The sequence below is a fragment of the Myotis yumanensis genome, unplaced genomic scaffold (genome assembly GCF_028538775.1).
Source record: "Myotis yumanensis isolate MYYU_CA2020_CCGP unplaced genomic scaffold, mMyoYum1.0.hap1 SCAF_1, whole genome shotgun sequence".
Taxonomy (NCBI): domain Eukaryota; kingdom Metazoa; phylum Chordata; class Mammalia; order Chiroptera; family Vespertilionidae; genus Myotis; species Myotis yumanensis.
The window spans coordinates 95,114,477-95,138,013 of record NW_027223752.1 but is presented as its reverse complement, the minus strand read 5'-3'; the positions used below and the strand labels follow the sequence as shown (position 1 = coordinate 95,138,013).

Below are 23,537 nucleotides of genomic sequence, written 5' to 3'. Positions count from 1 at the left end.
CTTTTGAGGTCTCTCAAGAGGCTTCTAGAGTCTGTCGATAAACTTGATGAGATGTACAGGAAATCTAATGAGACCCTCGATGGTGTGATAAAGGACCATCTAGAAAGTAAGCATACACTGACTGAAATAAAGAATATTATACAGACTCCCAACAGCAGACCAGAGGAGCGCAAGAATCAAGTCAAAGATTTGAAATGCGAAGAAGAGAGAAACACCCAACCGGAAAAGCAAAATGAAAAAAGAACCCAAAAATACGAAGATAGTCTAAGGAGCCTCTGGGACAGCTTCAAAAGTACCAACATCAGAATTATAGGGGTACCAGAAGATGAGAGAGACCAAGATATTGAAAACCTATTTGAAGAAATAATGGCAGAAAACTTCCCCTACCTGGTGAAAGAAATAGACTCACAGGTCCAGGAAGCGCAGAGAACCCCAAACAAAAGGAATCCAAAGAGGACCACACCAAGACACATCATAATTAAAATGCCAAGAGCAAAAGACAAAGAGAGAATCTTAAAAGCAGCAAGAGAAAGAAAATCAGTTACCTACAAGGGAATACCCATACGACTGTCAGCTGATTTCTCAACAGAAACTTTGCAGGCCAGAAGGGAGTGGCAAGAAATATTCAAAGTGATGAATGCCAAGAACCTACAACCAAGATTACTTTATCCAGCAAAGCTATCATTCAGAATTGAAGGTCAGATAAAGAGCTTCACAGATAAGGAAAAGCTAAAGGAGTTCATCACCACCAAACCAGTATTATATGAAATGCTGAAAGGTATCCTTTAAGAAGAGGAAGAAGAAGAAAAAGGTAAAGATACAAATTATGAACAACAAATATGCATCTATCAACAAGTGAATCTAAGAATCAAGTGAATAAATAACCTGATGTACAGAATGAACTGGTGATTATAATAGAATCAGGGACATAGAAAGGGAATGGACTGACTATTCTTGGGGGGAAAAGGGTGTGGGAGATGCGGGAAGAGACTGGACAAAAATCGTGCACCTATGGATGAACACAGTGGGTGGGGAGTGAGGGCGGAGGGTGGGGTGGGAGCTGGAAGGAGGGGAGTTATGGGGGGAAAAAAAGAGGAACAAATGTAATAATCTGAACAATAAAGATTTAATTAAAAAAAGAAAAGAAAAAAAAGAAAAAAAAAGAAAAAAAGAAAGAAATAAAAGATCAATAGACTAATTCACTTTCCAATATGAATTAGTATTTATTAATTTGCTATTTGTATTATATTTATCACTTAGGATATTCCTGATTAATAATGTAGAGATTCTATTGATTATAAGTAGATAATTGGGTAAAAACACAACTATACAAAAATGTTTTTAAAATGTTGAGGATAAAAGTAAAATAAAATTTTGAGGATAAAATTGGGGAAATGAGGGACAAAAGCCTAAAACAGGGTTATAAATTTAAAAGACAAATATAAACTGTCTATTTAATGTTTGGAGCACTTTGACTTGTATTAAAAGTTTCTTTTTATTTAATTACATACTTTCTTTCTATATTAACGCTAAAGCATGTATGTTACAATGTTCCTAAGCCTTTTACATGGTGAGTTCTTTGCAGTCAGTAAATAGTAATAACAATATAATTCTGGTTTAGAATTTTATCTTCTCCCTAAACATCTCTTAATTACTACACATTACAATGAAATGTAACTGCAGTCTCACTGTACGATTTTATATAAACAGAAGGAAAAATACAAATTCTAAACTAAGCATCTAAGTCTTGTAGGAATTTACTGCCACCTTCAGGTTTTAATCAAAATACGTTGGTACTACAGCTTTTACATTTCCAGGAGACAGCCTGTGCTTAATGTATCAGAAATACATTATTTTCTGGTTTGGGGAGCAAAATACTAAGATTGCAGTACAAATGTCTTTCATGAAATACTTGCACTTTGTCTTTCTTTTATGATTTTTCTATAACATGTGCTTGAAAATCAAAGCCTACTGTGTGTTTATCCATCATCTATAATAATCCTATCTAATAAAAGAGAAACATGGTAATTAGCCAAACATCCGCTACCCTTCCCATTGGCTAATCAGGGTGATATGCAAAATAACTGCCAGCCAAGATGACGGCTGGCAGCCATGCACTGAAGCGAACAGGGAGGCTTGCTTGCTTCAGTGATGGAGGAAGCCAGGTTCCCCGCCTGCCTTGCCGGCCTCTCAGCTGCAACTCTAAGCAACTATGTTGCAAATATAGAAACTAAACAAAACCCCAGAAACCTGCGTTAGTCAGCCAGGCTTCAGCCAGCCGGACTGCAACATTGTATCAAATACAGAAGGTAAACAAAGGCCAGAAACCTGCTTTCAGCAGCCGAGGCCTCTGAGCTAAAGCTGGCTCAGAATAAAAAAAGAAAAAGAAAAAAAGGAGCGGTTGGGAGCTTCAGTCACCCGCCAGCCTGAAAACGGCCCTCAGCCCCTCAGCCAGACTGGCCAGGCACCCCAGTGGGGACCCCCACCCTGAAGGGTGTGTGACCAGCTGCAAACAGCCATCAGCCCCTCAGCCAGACTGGCCAGGCTCCCCAGTGGGGACCCCCACCCTGATCCAGGACACCCGTCAGGGCAAACCAGCCGGCCCCCACCTGTGCACCAGGCCTCTATTCTATGTAGTAAAAGGGTAATATGCCTCCCAGCACCGGGATCAGTGGAGCCGCAAGGCCTCCTGGCACCGGGATCAGGATGACAGGGGGCAGCGCCCAAACCCCCGATCGCCCTGTGGCTCTGTGTGTGACAGGGGTCGGGGCCACAACCTCCCTATCCACCCTGCTCTGTTCGTGACAGGGGAAGATGCCCCAACCCCCTGATCAGCCCTGCTCTGTGCCTGATAGGGGGGAGCTCCCCAAGCCCCTGATCGCCCTGCGGCTCTGTGTGTGACAGGGTGCGGCGCCCCAACCCCCCCCCCCACGGGCCCTGCCCTGTGTGTGACGGGGTAGAGCCATAACCTCCCCATCGGCCCTGCCCTGAGTGTGACAGTGGCGGAGCCCCAACCCCCTGATCGCCCTGCGGCTCTGTGTGTGACAGGGTGCGGTGCCCCAACTTCCCCCCCCCCCCATGGGCCCTGCTCTGTGTGTGATGGGGTAGAGCCATAATCTCCCCATTGGCCCTGCCCTGAGTGTGACAGTGGTGGCGCCCCAACCCCCTGATCGGCCCTGCTCTGTGGGTGATAGAGGGCGGCGCCCCAACCCCCTGATCCACCCTGCTCTGTGACAGGGGGCGGTGCCACAACTCCCCTATCGGCCCTACTCTGTGAGTGACAAGGGGGAGCTCCTCAACCCCCTGATGGGCTCTGCTCTGTGCAAGACAGGGGGGAGCTCCTCAACCCCCTGATCAGCCCTGCTCTGTGTGTGACAGGGTGCGGAGCCCCAACCCCCCTGATGGGCCCTGCTCTGTGCATGACAGGGGGGAGCTCCTCAACCCCCTGATCGGCCCTGCTCTGTGTGTGACAGGGTACGGAGCCCCAACCCCCCTGATCGGCCCTGCTCTGTGCGTGACAGGGGGTGACGCCGCAACTTCCCTATGGATCCTGCCTTGAGTGTGACAGGGGGCGGTGTCCCAACCCCGCAATTGGCTGTACCCTGAGCGTGACTAGGGGTGGCATCGCAACCTCCCGATCTGCCCTGCTCTGTGCATGACAGGGGGCAGCGCCCCAACTCCCCAATCGGCCCTGCTCTGAGCCCGACCAGGGGCTGCACCTAGGGATTGGGCCTGCCCTCTGCCACCTGGGAGCAGGCCTAAGCCAGCAGGTCATTATCCCCTGAGGGGTCCCAGACTGCGAGAGGGCACAGGATGGGCTGAGGGGCCCCTCTTCCCCCCCCGAGTGCACAAATTTTTGTGCACCAGGCCTCTAGTCTATAATAATAAAAGCATAATAAGCTAATTAGACCGGATGACCTTCCAGATAAAGCCATGGCAGTGGGGGCCAAGGCAAAGACAGCTGCCCCAGCGGTGCATTGGGCCTCTAGTTATAATTGTAACAAAATTTGTGCAAGAGTAGGCCTTCGCAGCCCCCCTGCCTCAGCCTTTGCAGCCCCAGCTTCATCCGGAAGGTCGTCCAGAAGGGTGTCTGGACAGTCATTCCACTGTTCAGCAGTTCGGTCTATTTGCATATTACGCTTTTATTATCAAAGAAGATTACATACTGGGAGCTCCCAGAAAATTGTCCAGAATATACTTAAGTAACTTTAGTCCAAATCTAATGGAAAACTCTTCAAGCAAAACTGTTTAAATGCTCCATGTATCAATGCCCTCCAGCCAAAGACCACCAAGAACACACGTATAGTTGAACAAGTTGGGCTCCTGCTCATTGCAGACAGAGAGAACACACACCATGGAAACTGGGGGTATCTGAGAAAGAAGGTGCTAGAAAGGACTTACAGGATTTGGGCTTGTAGTGGGAGGTTTTGGGCTGTGCTCAAGGAAGTAGGGCTTTGCTCTGGATAGATTACTGTCAGGAAGTGGGGACAATTCCATGATTAGGTATCTTAATAAATCTATTGATAAGGCAAAGGGAATGTATTGGTAAAGCAGCAGCATTCATATTAGTCAAAAAAGGGGGAGGCTTGGTATTCTGTGCTTTGTAGCCTGACCTTGTTTTATCCATACTTAGGCAAGATTATGTCTCACTCCCAGCACACAGAGCGGCCTTGTTGATGTTGCTGTTTTATGAGGTTGTTTATGTTCAACAGAACAGGAGGACAAGCAGCGAGTGCCAGGCGGTTCCTAGCTGTCAGGGACTGCTTTTCTCCTTTTCACATGTACATCTACAATTCTACCAAGACCTTTATTTTTTATTCCTTGAATGTGTGATGCGATTATAAAAGTTTATTATGGTTTTTAAGATGGAAATCAACAGAATATGAAGTCCTATGTCCCTAATAAATGTTGCAAGAGTCAGAAACCCAGATTTTAAAAAGTGGAAAAGGGGGACTTGAAACCTGTATGATGTTATAAATCAATGTCACCCCATAAATTCAATAAAATATCAGAAAAGGGGTAATTTACTAGAAGACCATGTCACATGAGGAAGATTGGTGTACAGGTGGACTATGAGTCAGCTGGAAGCAGGAGTTCAATGCCAAGAAACTGCCTCTCCATCTCTGTTCTCTTCAGCTCTCTGTCATCTTTCTCCACAGGACAGGAAACTTCATTGCCTATAATTCCCAAACTTTCTTGCCTTCCCAGTTTCAACATGAAAGAAAGACTGGCTATCTTTCCACAGTTATAGCTGGTAAGACCCCAGGGAAGGGTTCTCACTGGGACAGCTGAGTTTCATGCCCACCTAGTCTAAACAACTACAACCAGGACTGGTGGAGCAGGAGAGAAATGGAACCCCATTGGAACCACATGGTTGGGAAAAGTATTTCCTGGAAAAAGTGGAACTGGAGTGCTGGGTAGGTGAAAGAATTGAAGTCCAGCAGGAAGTTAAAAAAAAAAATCAGTTCTGAGTTTTAGAGATACAACATTTGCTATGGAGGGAAACGATAAGAAGCAAGGAGACTAGGCCATTATAATCATCCTGGTAAAATGTACTAGAGGCTTGGCCTAGGGCAGCATCAGTGGGACTGGAGAAAAAAGTTTGATTACAGAGTCAAAATCTATAGGACTTGGTAATTACATAGATGTGAGGAGTTAAAATACATAAATAGCCCTTACATAGGATTTATCATATAACAGGCACTGTGCTAAGCACATAGCATATACCTATTCATTAATTCCTCACCACAGCCCTGTGAAGTATTAAGTATTATTCTTTCCATTCTCAGATGGGAATAGTGATGCACGCAAAGGTTAAGAAATTTCCCAAGGTCACACAGCAGATAAGTGGCAGAATTCATACCCAGTTAGTCTTGCTCCAAAGTCCATGAGGTCCAGGAATTTAACCACCTACCACAGACTCTCCAAGGTCTGAGTTTGGATGGATGGTCAGCATGAATCAAGGGTGGAAACAAACGGTGAGGTTGGGAGAGAGGTATAGAGAGAGGAGCTAATCTTTGGTTTTCTGCGTGTTAATTTTTAAAAGTATGAGGAGCAGATGGAAATGCCGAGCAGACAACCTGAAATATGTAAGTGGGGTGAGAGTAGAGATTTAGATTTGCAACTGTCAGGCCACAGGTGGTAGCTGACATCAAAGAAGTGAGTGAAAACTTCTCAAAGGATTTGGGTGAGGACTTAGCATGCAGCCTGAAGCAAAACGAACAATTAAAGAGAAGGTAAAAGAATGACCCTGAAAATTAATGATCAGAATCAGCTTTTCTGATGATAAGGAAAAAATAGGCATCCTCATATACTGCTAGTGGTACAATTTATTTGCAGGAAAATTTGGCAATATCTAATAAAATATAAAATTCCCCTCCCATTTGACCAAGCAATTCTTCTTGAAATTTATGCTACAAATATGTTCTTTGCAATGATCAAAGATGTATATATAAGAGTATTCACTTCAGCCTTGTGTGATAAGAAGAAAGAGGAGGGAAGAAAGGAGAGAGGAAAGGAACCTAAATATTCCATCAATGTTGGGTTGGTATTGCATACCATGGAATTACATGTGGCTATTCCATAAAAATGAATACCACACAGTCATTAAAAAGAATGAGGTTGCCCTGGCCGGTGTGGTTCAGTTGGTCGAGTGTTGTCCCATGCACCAAAAGGTCGCTGGTTTGATTCCCAGTCAGGGCACATGCTCAGGTTTCGGACTCAATCCCTTGTGGGGGTGCATATGGGAGGCAACCAATCAATGTTTCTCACTCTCTCCCTTTCCCTTCCTCTCTCTCTAAAAATCAATAAAAACATTATATATATAATGAGCTAGATCTCTGGGGACTTATAGGGAAAGATCACAAGATATGTGTGTGTGTTTTTAAGAAAAGAAAAAGTACAGAGTGCATATAATATCCTTTAGTATAAATGATAGATCCTGCTATGCCCTATTCTATTCACCTGGCAGAAAAACAACTAATGTTAGCACACAGAATCTTACAGGATCTTTAAAGCTGGAGGAGGTAGAAAAGGAGATCATCTCAAGAACCAGGAGAGGACACAGGAGGCATCTTGCAGGCAATGGCCAGAGCAGCAGCCTCACCCTCTTGAGTCTCCTTCTGTCTTGGAGCCAGGAACAGAGTGGGCCTGGGCCATGACCGGCACTCAGAGCTCCTTGAGCAGCCGCACCAGGAGGAAGGAGAGGAGAGCTCTAAAGAGGGAGGGTGGAAAGTGGACACAACCCTTGGGCACCACTTTCTATAAGCCTGAGACCCACAAAAGAACCCTTGGGCATGAGGGAGGGTGCAGTTCAAGTGTGTGTAGGAAAGACCCAAATCAAGTTGGCTGTGGTGTAGTGAATAATGTTATAATATATACATATTATAGAAGTACATTGATAAAATATAACTTAATACCATGGACAAATAAAAAACTGCTGTAGTCAGTAATTTATACAGTGTCTGAAGTCTTATAGAAAAAAAAAAAAAGTTCTGCCTGGACGGTGTGGCTCAGTAACTGAATATTGACCCATGAACCAGGAGGTCACCGTTCGATTTCCAGTCAGAGCACACGCCCGGGCTGTGGGCCTGATCCCCAGCCAATGAATGTTGATGTTTCTCTCTCATCAATGTTTGATCTCTCTTTCCCTCTCTCTCTAAAATCAATAAAAACATATTTTTAAAAAATAACTTTTCCTTAATAAGAGCAATTACCCATCGATGTACTTAAGTATAAGGAAATCATAAATTCATCATCAATCAAGTGAAAGTACTATCTTTGCCATTAACAATGCCTTTTTCAAATTCTTTCACTAATAAATACGTTATTTTTTTCAACATCCCTCTACTAGTACATGTACTTTAGCCTCTGCATAAAGGCCGGGTTTCCTAAGCAGTTTAACACAAACTGTCATCTTGACTCGCAGAGATGAAATGTTACCATGCGGCACTTCTCTCTTCAGGAGAATGCAACAGTCTCCTGACAAGGTCACCCACCTCAAACCCATATTAGATACAGAAAAGAAATGAAATTTAAACACTGTTATTGCATAACTTCTTCCCTTGACCTTCCTTTAATAACAAAATGTGTCTTTGAAAGAGGATACATTTAGCTTCAAGTATAGGAACAAAGAAATGTTATACTTAGTATAGTTGCTTTTTAGATAGATAAGTAGATAGATATAACACATTTTTTTTTTCAGAAAGATTAGCAACTTGAGATAATCAACTCAGCTTTAGCACTCTCAATCTATAAATCCTGCCACAGGATTTTGCCTCTCATACCCTCAAAAAAACATCATGACCAGAAAGTCCTAATCTATATAAATAAAAGCTACGTGACTGTTATGACCAAATGATCGGTTGACCAGCCGCTATAACACGCACTGACCACCAGGAGGCAGACGCTCAACACAGGAGCTGTCCCCTGGTGGTCAGTGTGCTCCTACAGCCAACCTCCCGTGACCCCTTCCCCCTTCAGGGCTGGCTGGCCTCCCCCGGCCCCTCGCCCTGCCGGCCAGCCCCGATCAGGGAGCCAGCTGGCCAACCTCCCGAGGTCCCTCCCCCTGGCCAGCCATCCCCCTGATAGGCCTCTATTGCTGGCCAGGCCAAGGGACCCCTCCCATGCATGAATTCGTGCACCAGGCCTCTAGTATATGATAAATTTATAGAGTAATCATATCAGAATTCTTACATTTGTGTTCATTGTTTTAAACATGAACACTATTAAATGACTTTTATACATTAAACTAGAGGCCTCGTACACAGATTTGTGTACCGGTGGGGTCCCTCGGCCTGGCCTGCGCCCTCTCGCAATCTGGGATCCCTCGGGGACGTCTGATAGCCAGTTTTGGCCCGATCCCCACAGGCCCAATCCCCATCCCTGTAGGCCTGATACAGACAGGAGGGAGCCAGATCCCTACAGGCCCAATCCCGATCCCTGTAGGCCCGATCCAGACAGGAGGGAGCCCGATCCCTACAGGCCCAATCCCCATCCCTGCAGGCCCAATCCAGACAGGAGAGAGCCCGATCCTGTGAGTTGAGCATCTGTTCCCTGGTGGTCAGTGCGCGTTGCAGCCGCTGGTCAACTGGTTGTTTGGTCGTTTGATCACTTAGGCTTTTTTATATATAGATAGATATGGTTCCTGGCACATGGCAAACACTCAAATTGTAAGTATTATTATCACTGGCTGCCCATGAGTCAGGGGCCACACTGGTCCAATACACTAGCCAGAATAGCAAAGCAAATGGTTTAGAAAGAAGTTAGAGAGGGCTGTGGGCCATGCCTGCACAGCACATTAACAGAGAAGAGAGCTCAAACAATAGGCCTCCAGGAAAAAACAGAGTAAACATTAAGATTATAGCAGTGTGGAGGAGAAACCAAGATGGCGGCATAGGTTAACGCCGGAGTTTGCTGCCTTGAACAACCACTTCAAAAATACAACTAAAAGACTGAACGGACATCATCCAGAACCACAGGAAGGCTGGCTGAATGGAAGTTCTACAACTAGGAGGAACTGAGAATCAGAGGAGGTGCAGTGCTGAAGTAAAATACTAAGGTGCGGAGTGCGCTCGGAGTGCGCTCGGCGTGGGCTGGTGGCTGAGGGTGCGGTTGTCTGTTTCAATCCGGAGGGAGCCTCAGACTCAGAGCTCCAGATCCGGGCGAGTCTCTAGGGACCCAGACTCAAACGGGAGAAGCAGGACTGTCTGGCTACGGTCCCTCCGAGGTTTGCAGCTGTTGCTGGGACAGAGAGGCAGAGCCCCTGGGGATGGACTGAGAGCAGCCATAACTGCTCCCTCCTCCGCCCTGTTGATCCCGTGGGACCCGCCCCGCCCAAGCCCTGCACAGAGCCATTTGCCGGATAGCCTCAGGCAAAGGCTAGATTAGCACGTCCCTAGAGGACACAAGTTCTTCCACTGCAAACACAGCTGATTATCACAGCCAGTCAGCCTGGAGGTCAAATCCCTCTAGTATTAACTATAACAATCATGGCTTAACTACAACAAGACTTCGTACAAAGACCACTAGGGGGTGTACCAAGAAAGCGTAAAAAAATGCGGAGACAAAGAAACAGGACAAAACTATCAAGGGAGGATATTGAGTTCAGAACCACACTTTTGAGGTCTCTTGAGAGGCTTCTAGAGTCTGTCGATAAACTTGATGAGATGTACAGGAAATCTAATGAGACCCTCGATGGTGTGATAAAGGACCATCTAGAAAGTAAGCATACACTGACTGAAATAAAGAATATTATACAGACTCCCAACAGCAGACCAGAGAAGCGCAAGAATCAAGTCAAAGATTTGAAATTCGAAGAAGCGAGAAACACCCAACTGGAAAAGCAAAATGAAAAAAGAACCCAAAAATACGAAGATAGTGTAAGGAGCCTCTGGGACAGCTTCAAACGTACCAACATCAGAATTATAGGGGTACCAGAAGATGAGAGAGAGCAAGATATTGAAAACCTATTTGAAGAAATAATGACAGAAAACTTCCCCTACCTGGTGAAAGAAATAGACTTACAGGTCCAGGAAGCGCAGAGAACCCCACACAAAAGGAATCCAAAGACCACACCAAGACACATCATAATTGAAATGCCAAGAGCAAAAGACAAAGAGAGAATCTTAAAAGCAGCAAGAGAAAGAAACTCAGTTACCTACAAGGGAATTCCCATACGACTGTCAGCTGATTTCTCAACAGAAACGTTGCAGGCCAGAAGGGAGTGGCAAGAAATATTCAAAGTGATGAATACCAAGAACCTACAACCAAGATTACTTTATCCAGCAAAGCTATCATTCAGAATTGAAGGTCAGATAAAGAGCTTCACAGATAAGGAAAAGCTAAAGGAGTTCATCACCACCAAACCAGTATTATATGAAATGCTGAAAGGTATCCTTTAAGAAGAGGAAGAAGAAGAAAAAGGTAAAGATACAAATTATGAACAACAAATATGCATCTATCAACAAATGAATCTAAGAATCAAGTGAATAAATAACCTGATGTACAGAATGAACTGGTGATTATAATAGAATCAGGGACATAGAAAGGGAATGGACTGACTATTCTTGGGGGGAAAAGGGGTGTGGGAGATGCGGGAAGAGACTGGACAAAAATCGTGCACCTATGGATGAGGACAGTGGGTGGGGAGTGAGGGCGGAGGGTGGGGTGGAAGCTGGAAGGAGGGGAGTTATGGGGGGAAAAAAGAGGAACAAATGTAATAATCTGAACAATAAAGATTTAAAAAATAAAAGAAAAAGAAAAAGAAAAAAAAAAAAAAAGAAAGATTATAGCAGTGTGTCCAGCACAATACCAGGAAGGGGGTACCCTCACCAGAGGACAGGTGACTACTGGTTTCTCCAAAATAAAGATATCTTCTGGTGACAAGTTTGCTTTCACATTGATTTTCCTAGAAGGAAGGAATGTGCCAACTAGCGACTTAAAGAGTGTCCTCCTTCTCAGTTACGCTTACCAATGTAAGTGGACACTCAGCTGTCATTTCAATCCTGTGAGTTGGTCAGTCTAACTTCCCCAGAGCTGTCACTTCGGGGCATGTATCAGTTGCTTGGGCTGCCATAACAGAATACCACAGACTGGATGGCCTAACCAACAAAACTTGTTTTCTCACAGTTGGGGGGCTACCAGTCCAGAATCAGGGCGTCCGAAGCTTTGTTTCTTCTGGGGCCTCTCCCTTGGCTTGCGGATAGTTGCCTTCCTGCTGTGTCCTTGCCTGGTCTTTCCTCTGGTGTCCAAATTTCCTCTTCTTTATAAGACAATAGTCAGATTGGATTGGGCCCCAACCCAAGAGCTTCACTTTAACTTAATCACATCTCTAAAGGTACTATCTCCAAATACAGTCACATTGTAAGGTCCCAAGGGTGATGGCTTCAACATATGAATGTGGAGACACAATTCAGCTCACAACAAGACATACATATAAAGTTCAAGTTCCTGGGCCGATGAAGTAAAGGGCGAGACTCTGGGCCACAGTGAACAACAGGGGAAACTGCCTCAGTAATCCCACAAGAGCCACAATCCTGTAGTTCATTCATAAAGACAATATAAGGAACGTGCCTTTTCTCTACCCCGATTCTGAGCTTTTGTATTCTTTAAAAATATTTTAGATTTCCTTATCTTCAGCAATTAAAATAGTTTACATTCCAATTTGGCAAGAAACTACATAAACCCTAACTACTATATTCATTTATCCTACATCCATTTTCCTTATCTTATAACTTCATTTTAGTTCCATTTTAGTGTATAGGATTTACTGGGTCCAAAGAGAAAATTTTAGAAATAACAGCCAACATCCCTGTTCTTCGTTTTAAGTAACTATCAGTGAGGTGTATGTACACGGCTGTCAGTGGTATTTGAGTTCTAAGTAACAATATGTATCTCAGAACAACTTTTATATGAGGGAGGCTGCAATAAAAAGTACTTAGTGCCCAGCCTACCAAAATGAACAGTGAGAAAAGGGAGAGAATGAGGAGTATACCAATACGGTGTTAATAATTATTAGCAATAAGTTGGGTTAGTTGTGATTGGATTTTTAAATGGGAGATAGCAGGAAGGGGTGAACTGAAAACATGAAATACTGGGAGCTGTGACAGGAAAGGCCCTTAAATTGATCCTAAGACAGAGGCTGACCTAAACATAATAGCAGCAATAGCAGCTACATCACACTTCACAGATTCTAACAATTCCCCTAGACCTTTTCACTAGAAGTCTAACAGCAAACTGCCAAAATATATTCTATAGTCATAGGTTTGCATAAGTTTACCTGAATAATATCAATATTATGAAATAGGTATATATAAATATTAAAGTTTTGAAAGTAAATGTGTTAAATCATAGTTTTTAAAATAAAAACTATAGAAGGTTTGTGAAAGTTGTAGGTTTGTGAAGAGAAATCTTGAGGGAGAGTTATATGGTTAAGCTGAATAATGATTTTAATTAAGTCAGTGAATTTAAACATCAAAAGTAAGTTAATACAGAGTTGGAAATTGTTTTTTTTTCACTCTGTTAGAAGGACCAGGATTTTCCTGTATTTCTATAACCATGTCATTTTAAGTTTTCGTCATTTTGAAACAGTCATTGCCTTACTCTGATGCATTTGCAGATGTGTTATGTATTTAGAAAAATCCATGGAAAGAACTCTTATTCTAAATTACAGATTTCTAAAAATAAACTTTCAAATCATACCTTTAAACTGGACGAAGATGTATAACACTCTAAGGAATAACTGAATTGACGCTTCATCCCATGCCCCAAATCCTGGTACTGGAGGTCTCGTAATGTCCCCAGGATGCAACAATTCCATACCAAGAGGACGATGCTTCTGGCCCATCTCTCCTTTAGAAGAACCAGCTCACAATTCCTCTGCTCCAGTCTTGGATCCCATTCCCTTGTCGCCCTTAGATCAGGCAGGGAGAGACTTCCATACTCTACACAGGCAGGGACCATGACCTTCAGCAGCAGCAAACAGTTACTGAAGCCAGACTGTCCTCCCTCATCATCTCTAAAATATCTCAGGGAAGTTTTTGAGGAGGTAATGAGACAGGTAAGTCAGGACAAGGGGAATTAGGGAAACTGAGACAGATAGTTAAATAGCCAAGCAGGTTATAGCCATCTAGTAAATCGCAAAACCCTATCTTCCCTAACCAAAGACACTTGAGAGTAAATGATTCACAATTCTCCTCCCCAACCAGAGGGAGGAAAAGTGTACATCATCCTACTCCGGAAGACAGTTATCAGAAATCCAATCAGTGCCTTTTGGGCCAACCACACCCAAGGATGGACGAAGTCAGGGGAACATCGTTTTGGTGCATCAGCATAAAGCCGATGGAATTTTATTGAGGTCCTCGTCTAAGACCTCCTCTACAATTCCTGCCTTTAGAAAATAGAAAAGAACCCGCCAGAGAAAGGCCCAGCGAGGGCTCTCTCAAGAGCATGCCCATGCCTTTTTTCCCTCTCAGGCATGCATCTTTACTTTTCTCTCCTAACAAATCTAAAGGGTCCCTAGGAGACTTGCAACCAGCAGAGCAACGAGCAGCACCAGCTGGTCCCGAGCTAACCCCCGGAACCTGTCTCCAAGGCCCCCTTTTCTTTCAATTCCCAGTCAGCTAAAAGCAACCCCAACATGGCTTAGTCCTTTCCTCTAGCGCAGTGATGGCGAACCTTTTGAGCTCGGCGTGTCAGCATTTTGAAAAACCCTAACTTAACTCTGGTGTTGTGTCACATATAGAAATTTTTTGATATTTGCAACCATAGTAAAACAAAGATTTATATTTTTGATATTTATTTTATACATTTAAATGCCATTTAACAAAGAAAAATCAACCAAAAAATGAGTTCGCGTGTCACCTCTGACACGCGTGTCACAGGTTCGCCATCACTGCTCTAACGTTTCCAGACAGCCAAAGCAGAGCACCGCCTAGGCTCTGTTGCTTCTTTTACCCTAAGCCCTTCCTTGGTTTCACTGTCCCTAGCTTTAATAAACATACTCTCAAAATAAATAAATTAACTAATAAATTGATAAATTAGTATTAAAATTTTCTATTTAGAATTTCACAACTTATACAGTATGCTTATTTAAAAAGTAAAACATACACATATTTTTAAATTAAGTATAAATTAGCTATCTTCTGTGTCTAAATATGCCCCAATAGAGGTCGAATTGTGCTTTAGGGAAGCAAAAACATTTGTTCAACACTCTGTATCTATTAATGTAAATTGGTTCAAATCCTTCTTAGAAGTAGATTATAAATAACAAAAGAACTTATACACAAGTAATTCAAGACACTACAAATGACACTCAAACACATCTTTTTATTATATACTAAATTTAAAAATACAAATCTTATTAAAAATGCTTATGAAACATTGTATACATAAGTACTGTCAAATACTATCAGATTACGACATTATGTACATTTGCCACAGTTAATCAGAAACAGAACAAAGTACATAACTTTACTGATAATGAATTTCAGATGTCAAATACTTTAACATTTGGCAACTATGAAGTAGTGATCCACACAGGAAGCTGTTTGCAGAGGTAAAACAGTAAGAAAACAAACGGAATAATGCAGCTATTCCTGCCCTAAGTGTTGATAAGTAGATCTCTTCCTCATCCTCTTAAGTCTCATTATAACAGACATTAAAGTGCACAAGACCACAGGAATACTTGATTTGGTTGTACCCTAATATACACTACAGCCACTGTGCTGCCACATTGAGGGTTTTGATTATTTGTACTGTTCCTGAGGTTTCAGAAGTTAATTTTGAATGTGGCTAAGAGAAGAGAGGCCAATACTTTCTAAATTGCACCAAGTGCCCTTAAAATATAGAATTTAGTAGAAGTGTAGATAAAACTTCTAATTTGAGAATTCGAGGAAATTATCGCTGTCTATTTTGCCCTAGGAATAAAATTAGGATAAGGAACTACTTTTACCTCTGGAAAATGCTTACCAAAAATCTGTTTTGAAGATCAGAATGCACAGCAAGCACCACAATACTGTCAGTTACTGTCCACCACTTATGCTGCAGCATAAACACCTGCTCTCTAAAGGCTCACAAGAAATATACATAGAAGCATGTTATTACTTGACACTAATTTTACTAATTAACATTAAGTATCATTTGTAAAAATAGGTCACCACCATACAATCAAAGAAGAGGAGAAAGAAAGCTACTAGTCTACAAAAGTGCTCCTTTTAGCTGTCAAACCCAATAGCTTAATTTTGGGTAAAAAAGATTGTAAAGTAAGGCCATCAGTTCTAAACAAGCTGATAATGCCATATATACATACATAAATATGATTAATTTCAATCCTGATTAAACACTAATATACTAGTACAAACCATTTATAAGAAACGTTTTATGAGGCTTATTTACAAACACATAATGAGTGACAAAGATATGGAAAATTTTAAAAAATGCAGATAAAATTAGCCATTTAGCAACACAGTTCACTAAACACAGATTTGCATAAAAACATTTAATAAGAAACCCCTACCATATACACCTATTGGTCATTGGACCTAAAAGGCAAATAAACGTAATGATCACAATTAAACATTTTTTCTCTTTTAGTAACATATCAGTATAAGGTCTACTTAGAATACCACCTACAAATACAGTCTCTCATGATTCAGCAAGACTATTAAAGTCATTGAATACATTTTTACTCCCATGGCACATCACATTTGGTAACACTAATAAGGTAGATTTATATAACACTTAAATCGTGATTATGAATGTTTAATTGAATATTTTCCTTTCTGTAGCTGTGAAATGTAAAGCTTAGATTTGCTTCCATCAGGCCTCTTAAACCAAACTTCATCATGGTTAATTGTTGTAATTACGGCACTAAAAAGGATTGGGGGGAAAAAAGGAATGAATGAATGAATCACAACATTCTTCCTCTACTCGTTCCCGAGTACTAGCTATAAAATCGAAATAACTGGACGACAAGAGTAGATTCAGGTACACAATTGCCTTTTACCAGAATACTGACAATCATCTGGTCATGTTGTCAAAAATAGCACATCTAGCAACACCTAATAGATCATTTCCTTTCCTTTTCTAATACTTGGTAAGATTTATTATTGAATTATTAAATAAATATACATTGTCCCTACTCAATTCCCACCTTACCCCTCCACACCCCCCAAAAAACAGAGTGGAGCTAAAAACCACTACTTATATGACATTACACCTCCAACTCATCTCAGTCTTAGCTGTAGAAAATCTTTCAAATACTAATCCCTAATTCCCAGTGTCAAGCCTCTATGGCAATTGTACAAATTTTTTGGACACTACTCATCTCAATATAGAAATCTTTTTAAAAATAGATTTTTGTTTGTCTCCTCTGCTATTTCATCTTTTTAAACCACAATTATACTAAGTAATAGTAAACATTTCCAAAGTAATAAGAGAAAGCCAAGAATCCAGGGGTATCATCTATAACTTAGTAATCAGCTTAATGAGCTTCTGAGAGAAGTTTCTATACATAATGCTCCTGGTATCCTAAAAATTTAAAGATGAAATTACAATCCAATTAAAACCACTGTATTTGGAAAATGAACATTCTATACTAAATGCAAGTTGAATATTCTATACTTTACTTACCACTGAAATCTAGAAAGATATTTTCTAATGTTAATGGTTACTACTCTGAGAATTATATCTTTAACTACTGAAAGAATTAAAGCAGTAATTAGCATTAATATTTTTCAAAGGTCACAACCAGATAAAACTTAGAAGGCTATATAAGTAAATTATATAAACTTTATTTAAGCCTAGACAGATTAAGTATTTTAAAAGACTATTTTCAGTTTTCAAGTTATACTTTAATTACTGTTACTCTTAAAGTTTTCATGCATTTTCCATTCCTTTCCTACTTTAATTGATCCAAATTCTTCCTATCCAAAATACTGTCACACACCAAAAAGAAAGGGGAGGATTGATAGACCCACACACTATGGAAGCACACTGTCAAATGCACAATTCTCTGATTTAAAGGTCATCTACTGTAAGAATTAACAAATAGGATCTCTTACCTAGCTAAATAATTCCAAGATTTCCATTGTGCTAATGCTTGTGTTCAAGAACTTACTATGCAACTCTGTTATATAAAGATTAACATGCTGTACACACATGCTAATCAAATGATATATTAAGAGAAAGAAAGGATCCACAGGCAACTAATTATGAATATACTATGGAGGCAGCAAATATTTATTAACAACAATGTTGTAAACACTGAAATGATAAAGGTGTTTTACCTTGTAGGACATTCATCTTTTTTGTCAATACATATTGTTTGTCCACGTATATACCATTCACCATCATAATACAATCTTCCCTCTTCAGATCTAGCACTGTGCAGATGTTTTTCAAGTTTCACAGGTGCTAAAGGGATCAGTTCAAAAACTGTTATATTAATAAGACACTGTCAGAACAAAAGTGCAGAACATTAAGAATTAACACCAATTCATGCATATACGGTATGTGAAAAAACACTAAAAATGTTTCTTATATAACAAACCTAAATCTAATAGAAATAAGAAAATTTAATTTCTTACTTTTTAAATGTAATTCACAAAATTTTCAATATAAGTACTAAACAAAGCTAAATAATGTACACTAAATCATCTATTAACTAGGCAAGTGCCAGAAGGAAAAGCAGGACACTATCAATTACTAAGGCCAATTTTAAATAGGAGTTAAAATATCAATTGCCATGTTTCCATTGAAAATCATATTTTTCATATTCTCTCCCCAGCAGCTGACAATTCCAAAGAAAGAGTTTAATAGATATTCCAAGAGTTTCCAGGCCTTTGATCCTAAAAGGGAAATGTCCTAAGTAGAACTTCCTTTTTTTTATGTCCTAGAAATGATTTGGCATTAATCAGGTAAACTCATGCAGAGAAAAAATGTTCTTTATAAAAGAACATTGTCAAGAGTACACTATGAAGCAGACACCTCTTTATCATTCAAATGTCACCACCTCAGAAAAGTCTTCTCCAACCACCCTAACTCCTCAGTTAATCTTCATCACAACGTTATATTTCCTTCATAGCAATTATTACAATTTGTCATTATCTTGTTAATTATATCTTTTCATATATATTTTTCTTCCTCCCCCAACAAATTGCTGGGGGTCCTTCTCTTGTATCGTTGTATTCCCAGAGCCTCAAGTAGTGCCTGATATGCAGAAGGTGTTCAATAAGTATTCATTCACTCACTCATTCATTCGTTTGTTCGTTCATTCATTCAACAAAATGTTTTCTGAGCACTGTGACTGAAAGAAATATGATTCTGACCTTTGTGGAGCTTACAATCCTGTCAGGAGACAGATAAACATGTAAACAATAAATAAAAAATTACTAATTGTGGTAAGTGCCACGAAGAAAACAAACAGGGCACAATGCTACAGACAACAGAAATGGGGAGGAGACCTAAGCAATAGTATAGTAAGATCCTCAAAGGAATTCATGACTCAAAATGTAAACAACCTAGAGGTTTAGATAGTTACCCTGCCAGTTAATTTCTAAGGAAAGCATTTTAGTACAGTACTGCCAAAATTTCATAACCTAATAATAAAGTTTAAAGATTAATCCTTGGGTTAAATATAAAATAGAATTTGAGCTCTAATAGATTACTAGAGGCCTGATGCATGAAATTCGTGCAAGAGTAGGCCTTCCTTCCCCCCGCTGCCGGCACCTGGGACCCGGGCTTCCCTCAAAGCCCCGGCTTCGTCCAGAAGGACATCCAGAAGGACATCCAGAAGGACATCCGGTCTAATTAGCATATTATGCTTTTATTATTATAGACTTTATCTGTTGTAATGTACTTTTTAGTATTTAAAACATGTATTTTAAAAATCTAGCTTCACTGTTCTTAGAAGAATTAGAAATTTCATATGTAGTGAAAGAAGGCACGAAAGAAAGTTATCCTAGACAACAATGTCCATCACTACTTTGACAGTGATTTTTCTTTTCAGTATTTTGTGTTTTATTAATATGACTTTAAATGTAAATGTGGTAAACAATGTACAATAACATAATAGCATTTTTTTTCCTTAACAACTTATTTTTCCCCTGGAGTTAAAAACACTGTTTCTTGGGGTATTGGTATGATATGCTGATTGCTGAATTTTTTATAATGTATCTATCACTAATTCATGTCCAGACTCTCCATAAGAAATATGTGAATCATTTTGTTATACCCTCAAACATGTGAGGTAATCTGTATTTATTTGTGTGTGTGTGTGTGTTGTTGTTGTTTTTTTCTTAAAAACATCTCTCTTGAAGGAATCTACAAAAGGCTAGCTATGATCAGGGCTTGTTGCAAAGTGACACTCTGGGATCCCCTTTCACAACCATGAGAATGTCCTCTGACTCATGTATGCTGAATCTCCTGCTTCCTGGGTGTCACACATTCCTCTATTTTCTCCTTTGCTTGGTAAAACATCCTGATTCAGAGAGCCAACTGGACTTAGATTTGAAAGTTGAAAATGAAGAGAAACTATTAGGCATTGCCTGAGTCCTAAGGAATCATAATAAAAACTGACAATTTAAACATTCCCCCGGTGTAGACACAGGTGAGCTGGTCCTCTGCTCAGGGCCTCACAAGGCTGCACTGGGGGTGCTGGTCAGGGCTGGAGGCCCTGGGTCCTCTTCTAGGCACATGGTTGTGGTTGGAACTCATTTCTTGTGGTTGTTGGACTCAGACCTCAACTCAGCAGTGATTTTCAGACTTTTAAAGAAGTCAAAAAAGTATAATTGGATATAAATTTTACTAAGGTATAGCAGATGTGTAAATCTTAGCGGTGTGTAAATTTTTCTGATGGATTACACTGCTAGCACTCTAATTTCTCTCCCAGAAAATGCAGGTACAGAAGAACTGTTGCCCATAATTCCAGAAGATTCCCGTGGACTCCAAACACCTCCCTTATAGAATTATTGGGCCCATAAAAAAAAAGACTAAATAAATACTTTTAAAATTACTGATCCACTATTATCAATAGTAATGTAGCTGAAACACTGAAAGAAGAAATACATTTCATTCAGAAATCTTGAAACTTTTATATGAGGCAAAGACTCCAGAGGATTCCTCATAATTTCAGGTATAGTGTGCTCTGATGAAATGAAACCACTGACAGGGGAAGCTCTTTTGTATGTAGCTGACTTAACCCTGATTCAACAGTCTCCATAAAGATTTCTGAGCTCAGACTAAATGACTTACGTTCTGTCTTCACTCTGTGTGGACCCAGTGTAGCCATCGCCTAATTGAGAAAAAAAAAAAGGAAGAAAGATGTTGTCTGAGTCCACAAAGTGTATTTTGGTATCTATTTAACATATACAGTGACTACTGATAGATAAGCTCAATAACAAGCACAGTGAAATATAATCTTAGCTCTTCTAATAAGTTGTTAATGTCTAAGACCATAAAGAATATATATGAGCCCTGGCCAGGTAGCTCAGTTGGTTAGACCATGGTCCAATACGCCAAGGTTTGCAGGTTCGAATCCCGGTCAGGGCACATACAAGAATCAACCAATGAATGCATAATAAGTGGAACAACATATTGATGTCTCTCTCTCTAAAAATCAGTAAATAAAAAAAGTTTTAGCCCTGCTTGGTATGGCTCAGTTGTTTGGAGTGTGGTCACATGGCAGATTTGATTCCTGGTCAGGGCACATACCCTCGTTGAGGGTTCAATCCCTCGTCAGGGTGCATGCAGGAGGCAACAATCAAAGTTTCTCTCTCACATCAATGTTTCTCTTTCTCTTTTTCGCTCTAAAAAAAATATTTTTTAAGTTTTTAAATATATATATATATATATATATATATATATATATGATCTTTTCTCTGGGAAGTATTATTAATACCTGAAATAATCTCTCATTTTCAACTAAAAAGTTTGTAAAAATCGAAAAATTATTAAGGAAAACAAAAGCTCCACTTTCAAACAAGCACAGAAAATCCTAGAATTCTTGAATCTCTGATGACAAAGTGCAAAACATATAATAAAGGTTAAAATTTTCATTTTCATTCATTTAATAAATATTTATTGAGTGCCTTCTGTGAGCCAGGACCAGGCTAAGAACTGGGCACAAAATGGTTATTTATTATTACTTTGGGGCAACCTAGATAAATGTTCTTCTGTACTTTTACATATATTATTAATGACATTACTAGAGGCCTAGTGCATGAAATTCGTGCACTGGGGTGGGGGGGTCCCCTCAACCCAGCCTGCACCCTCTCCAATCTGAGACCCCTCGGGGGACATCCCTCTCACAATCTGGGACTGCTGGCTCCCAACTGTTTGCCTGCCTGCCTGCCTGACTGCCCCCTAACCACTCCCGTTGGCCCGATCGCCCCCAACTGCCCTCCCCTGCTGATCCAGTTGCCCCCAACTGCACTCCCCTGCCAGTCATCTTGTGGCTGTGGGTGTCACCATCTTTGAGGGCGTGACAGTCAATTAGCATATTCCCTCCTTATTGGCTGTAGGCACCACCATCTTCATGACAGCATGGGGTTAATTAGCATATTCCCTCTTTACTAGATAGGATTACAAGAAAAAAACAAACTGAAGGAGTATTTCTCAAAATACTCCTTCAATTCACTGTTATCTGTATTAGTGTTAACTGCCTTAGAGAAACTGTGGTAAAGTAAAGTATATTTATAATAATCATATCTTAATGTACTAGTGAAAAACCATAGAATCTTAAAAAGTAAACTATAAAAATATACTTGTATTCCATTGCTTGTTAATCATACCTTCCGAATTGTTGTCCAGTCTTCAAGAATATCAAGGTCTTGTAGCATATAAACTATATATGGACGTTGAAAAGTCAAGGACATTTTAACTATAAGAATTTCACATTGTGAATTATACTTTCAAACTGTTGTTTTTCAAAGAATAGAATAATAATTTCTGGATATAATCCCTTGGCATGCTGATTTCTGACTTCAATTATTCTTCAAAAACCTTAGTACCAGGATAAACAATACTTCAGATGTTATTAACCATATTCTCTCAATTCTACATATATCCTTGTCAGATATAGCACCAACCTAGTCACTGTTTTGAAATGGGGGAAAAGTCAGGGGAAAATGGTAGGGTACCATAAGGAATGCCAAGATTGCATGCACATATTAACTTAAAGACACTCCACATTGAGAAACATTAAAAAAAGTTAAAAAGCACACAAGAATTATGTAATTGTGCTATATACTAAACAGCTATTTCACATCAAAGCTCCTGTGAACTAAAAAGCCATATTAACTTCTGAAGTTGAGATTATAACTAAATTTCTATTCCTCCCCTGTCCCTCTTAATCTAAATTACTAGTATATTCTTATGCCTTTAATCAGTTTTATAAATTATCTTTTGCTTATTACAATCTTGCAAATAAAGGCAATGTATACTAATAAAAGTTATAAAGGTATGTCCAGTGCAAAAATATACATAAGGCAACAACCACAACAACAACAAAAACCCAAGAAATTCGGAAAAGGATATCTGAAACAACAACTGGCTTCTTTTTGTCAGGACTGAAAGGATCCTTCCTCTTTTTTCTTGACTGAAGCTCGTCATTCCACAGCTCTGGCAAGTAAATAAAAATTAAGTATTAGCTGATTCCTGGAGACCAAAGGAGGAAAAAGAGACTATAATTTCAAGGTAGCAAAATTTCATTGGCGGTTATGTATATGTGTGTAGATACGTGACTACGAGAATTTCATGAGCAGCTATATATTTATGAAGTTTTCTCTGCTTTTATTGAAGTAAAAATCAACTTGACACTTAATAACTAATAACTGGGCAACATATATCAGGCACTTTGTTGAATATACATGAATTGTCTCAACTAATCCTCAAAGCTACCTCTGAGGGAGGTATTCTCATTGCTTCAGTTTTACAGACAAACAGACCAATTAGAAAAGCTAAAGTGACTGTCACCCCTGGTCACCCTTGACTAGAGGTAATGGAGCAGTGGCATTAAGCTCAGCTTGTCTGACTCCACT

General features: G+C 40.2%; 1 protein-coding gene across 2 annotated transcripts in view; it reads right to left on the bottom strand.

The window, feature by feature from the left end:
• Positions 1 to 14,817: 14,817 nt before the first annotated feature.
• BRMS1L (BRMS1 like transcriptional repressor) overlaps positions 14,818 to 23,537 on the bottom strand; it is a 39,317-nt gene continuing 30,597 nt past the window's right edge. The window contains exons 6-10 of one of the 2 annotated variants that reach the window (XM_070428122.1): positions 23,035 to 23,118; positions 22,290 to 22,354; positions 20,752 to 20,791; positions 17,787 to 17,934; positions 14,818 to 16,368 (exon numbers count right to left, since the gene is read on the bottom strand). In XM_070428122.1, the coding sequence (XP_070284223.1) occupies positions 16,251 to 16,368; positions 17,787 to 17,934; positions 20,752 to 20,791; positions 22,290 to 22,354; positions 23,035 to 23,118 (455 nt within the window). In that variant the 3' untranslated portion in view covers positions 14,818 to 16,250. The remainder of the gene's footprint in view (positions 16,369 to 17,786; positions 17,935 to 20,751; positions 20,792 to 22,289; positions 22,355 to 23,034; positions 23,119 to 23,537) is intronic. The other variant, XM_070428129.1, reaches the window with a different exon arrangement.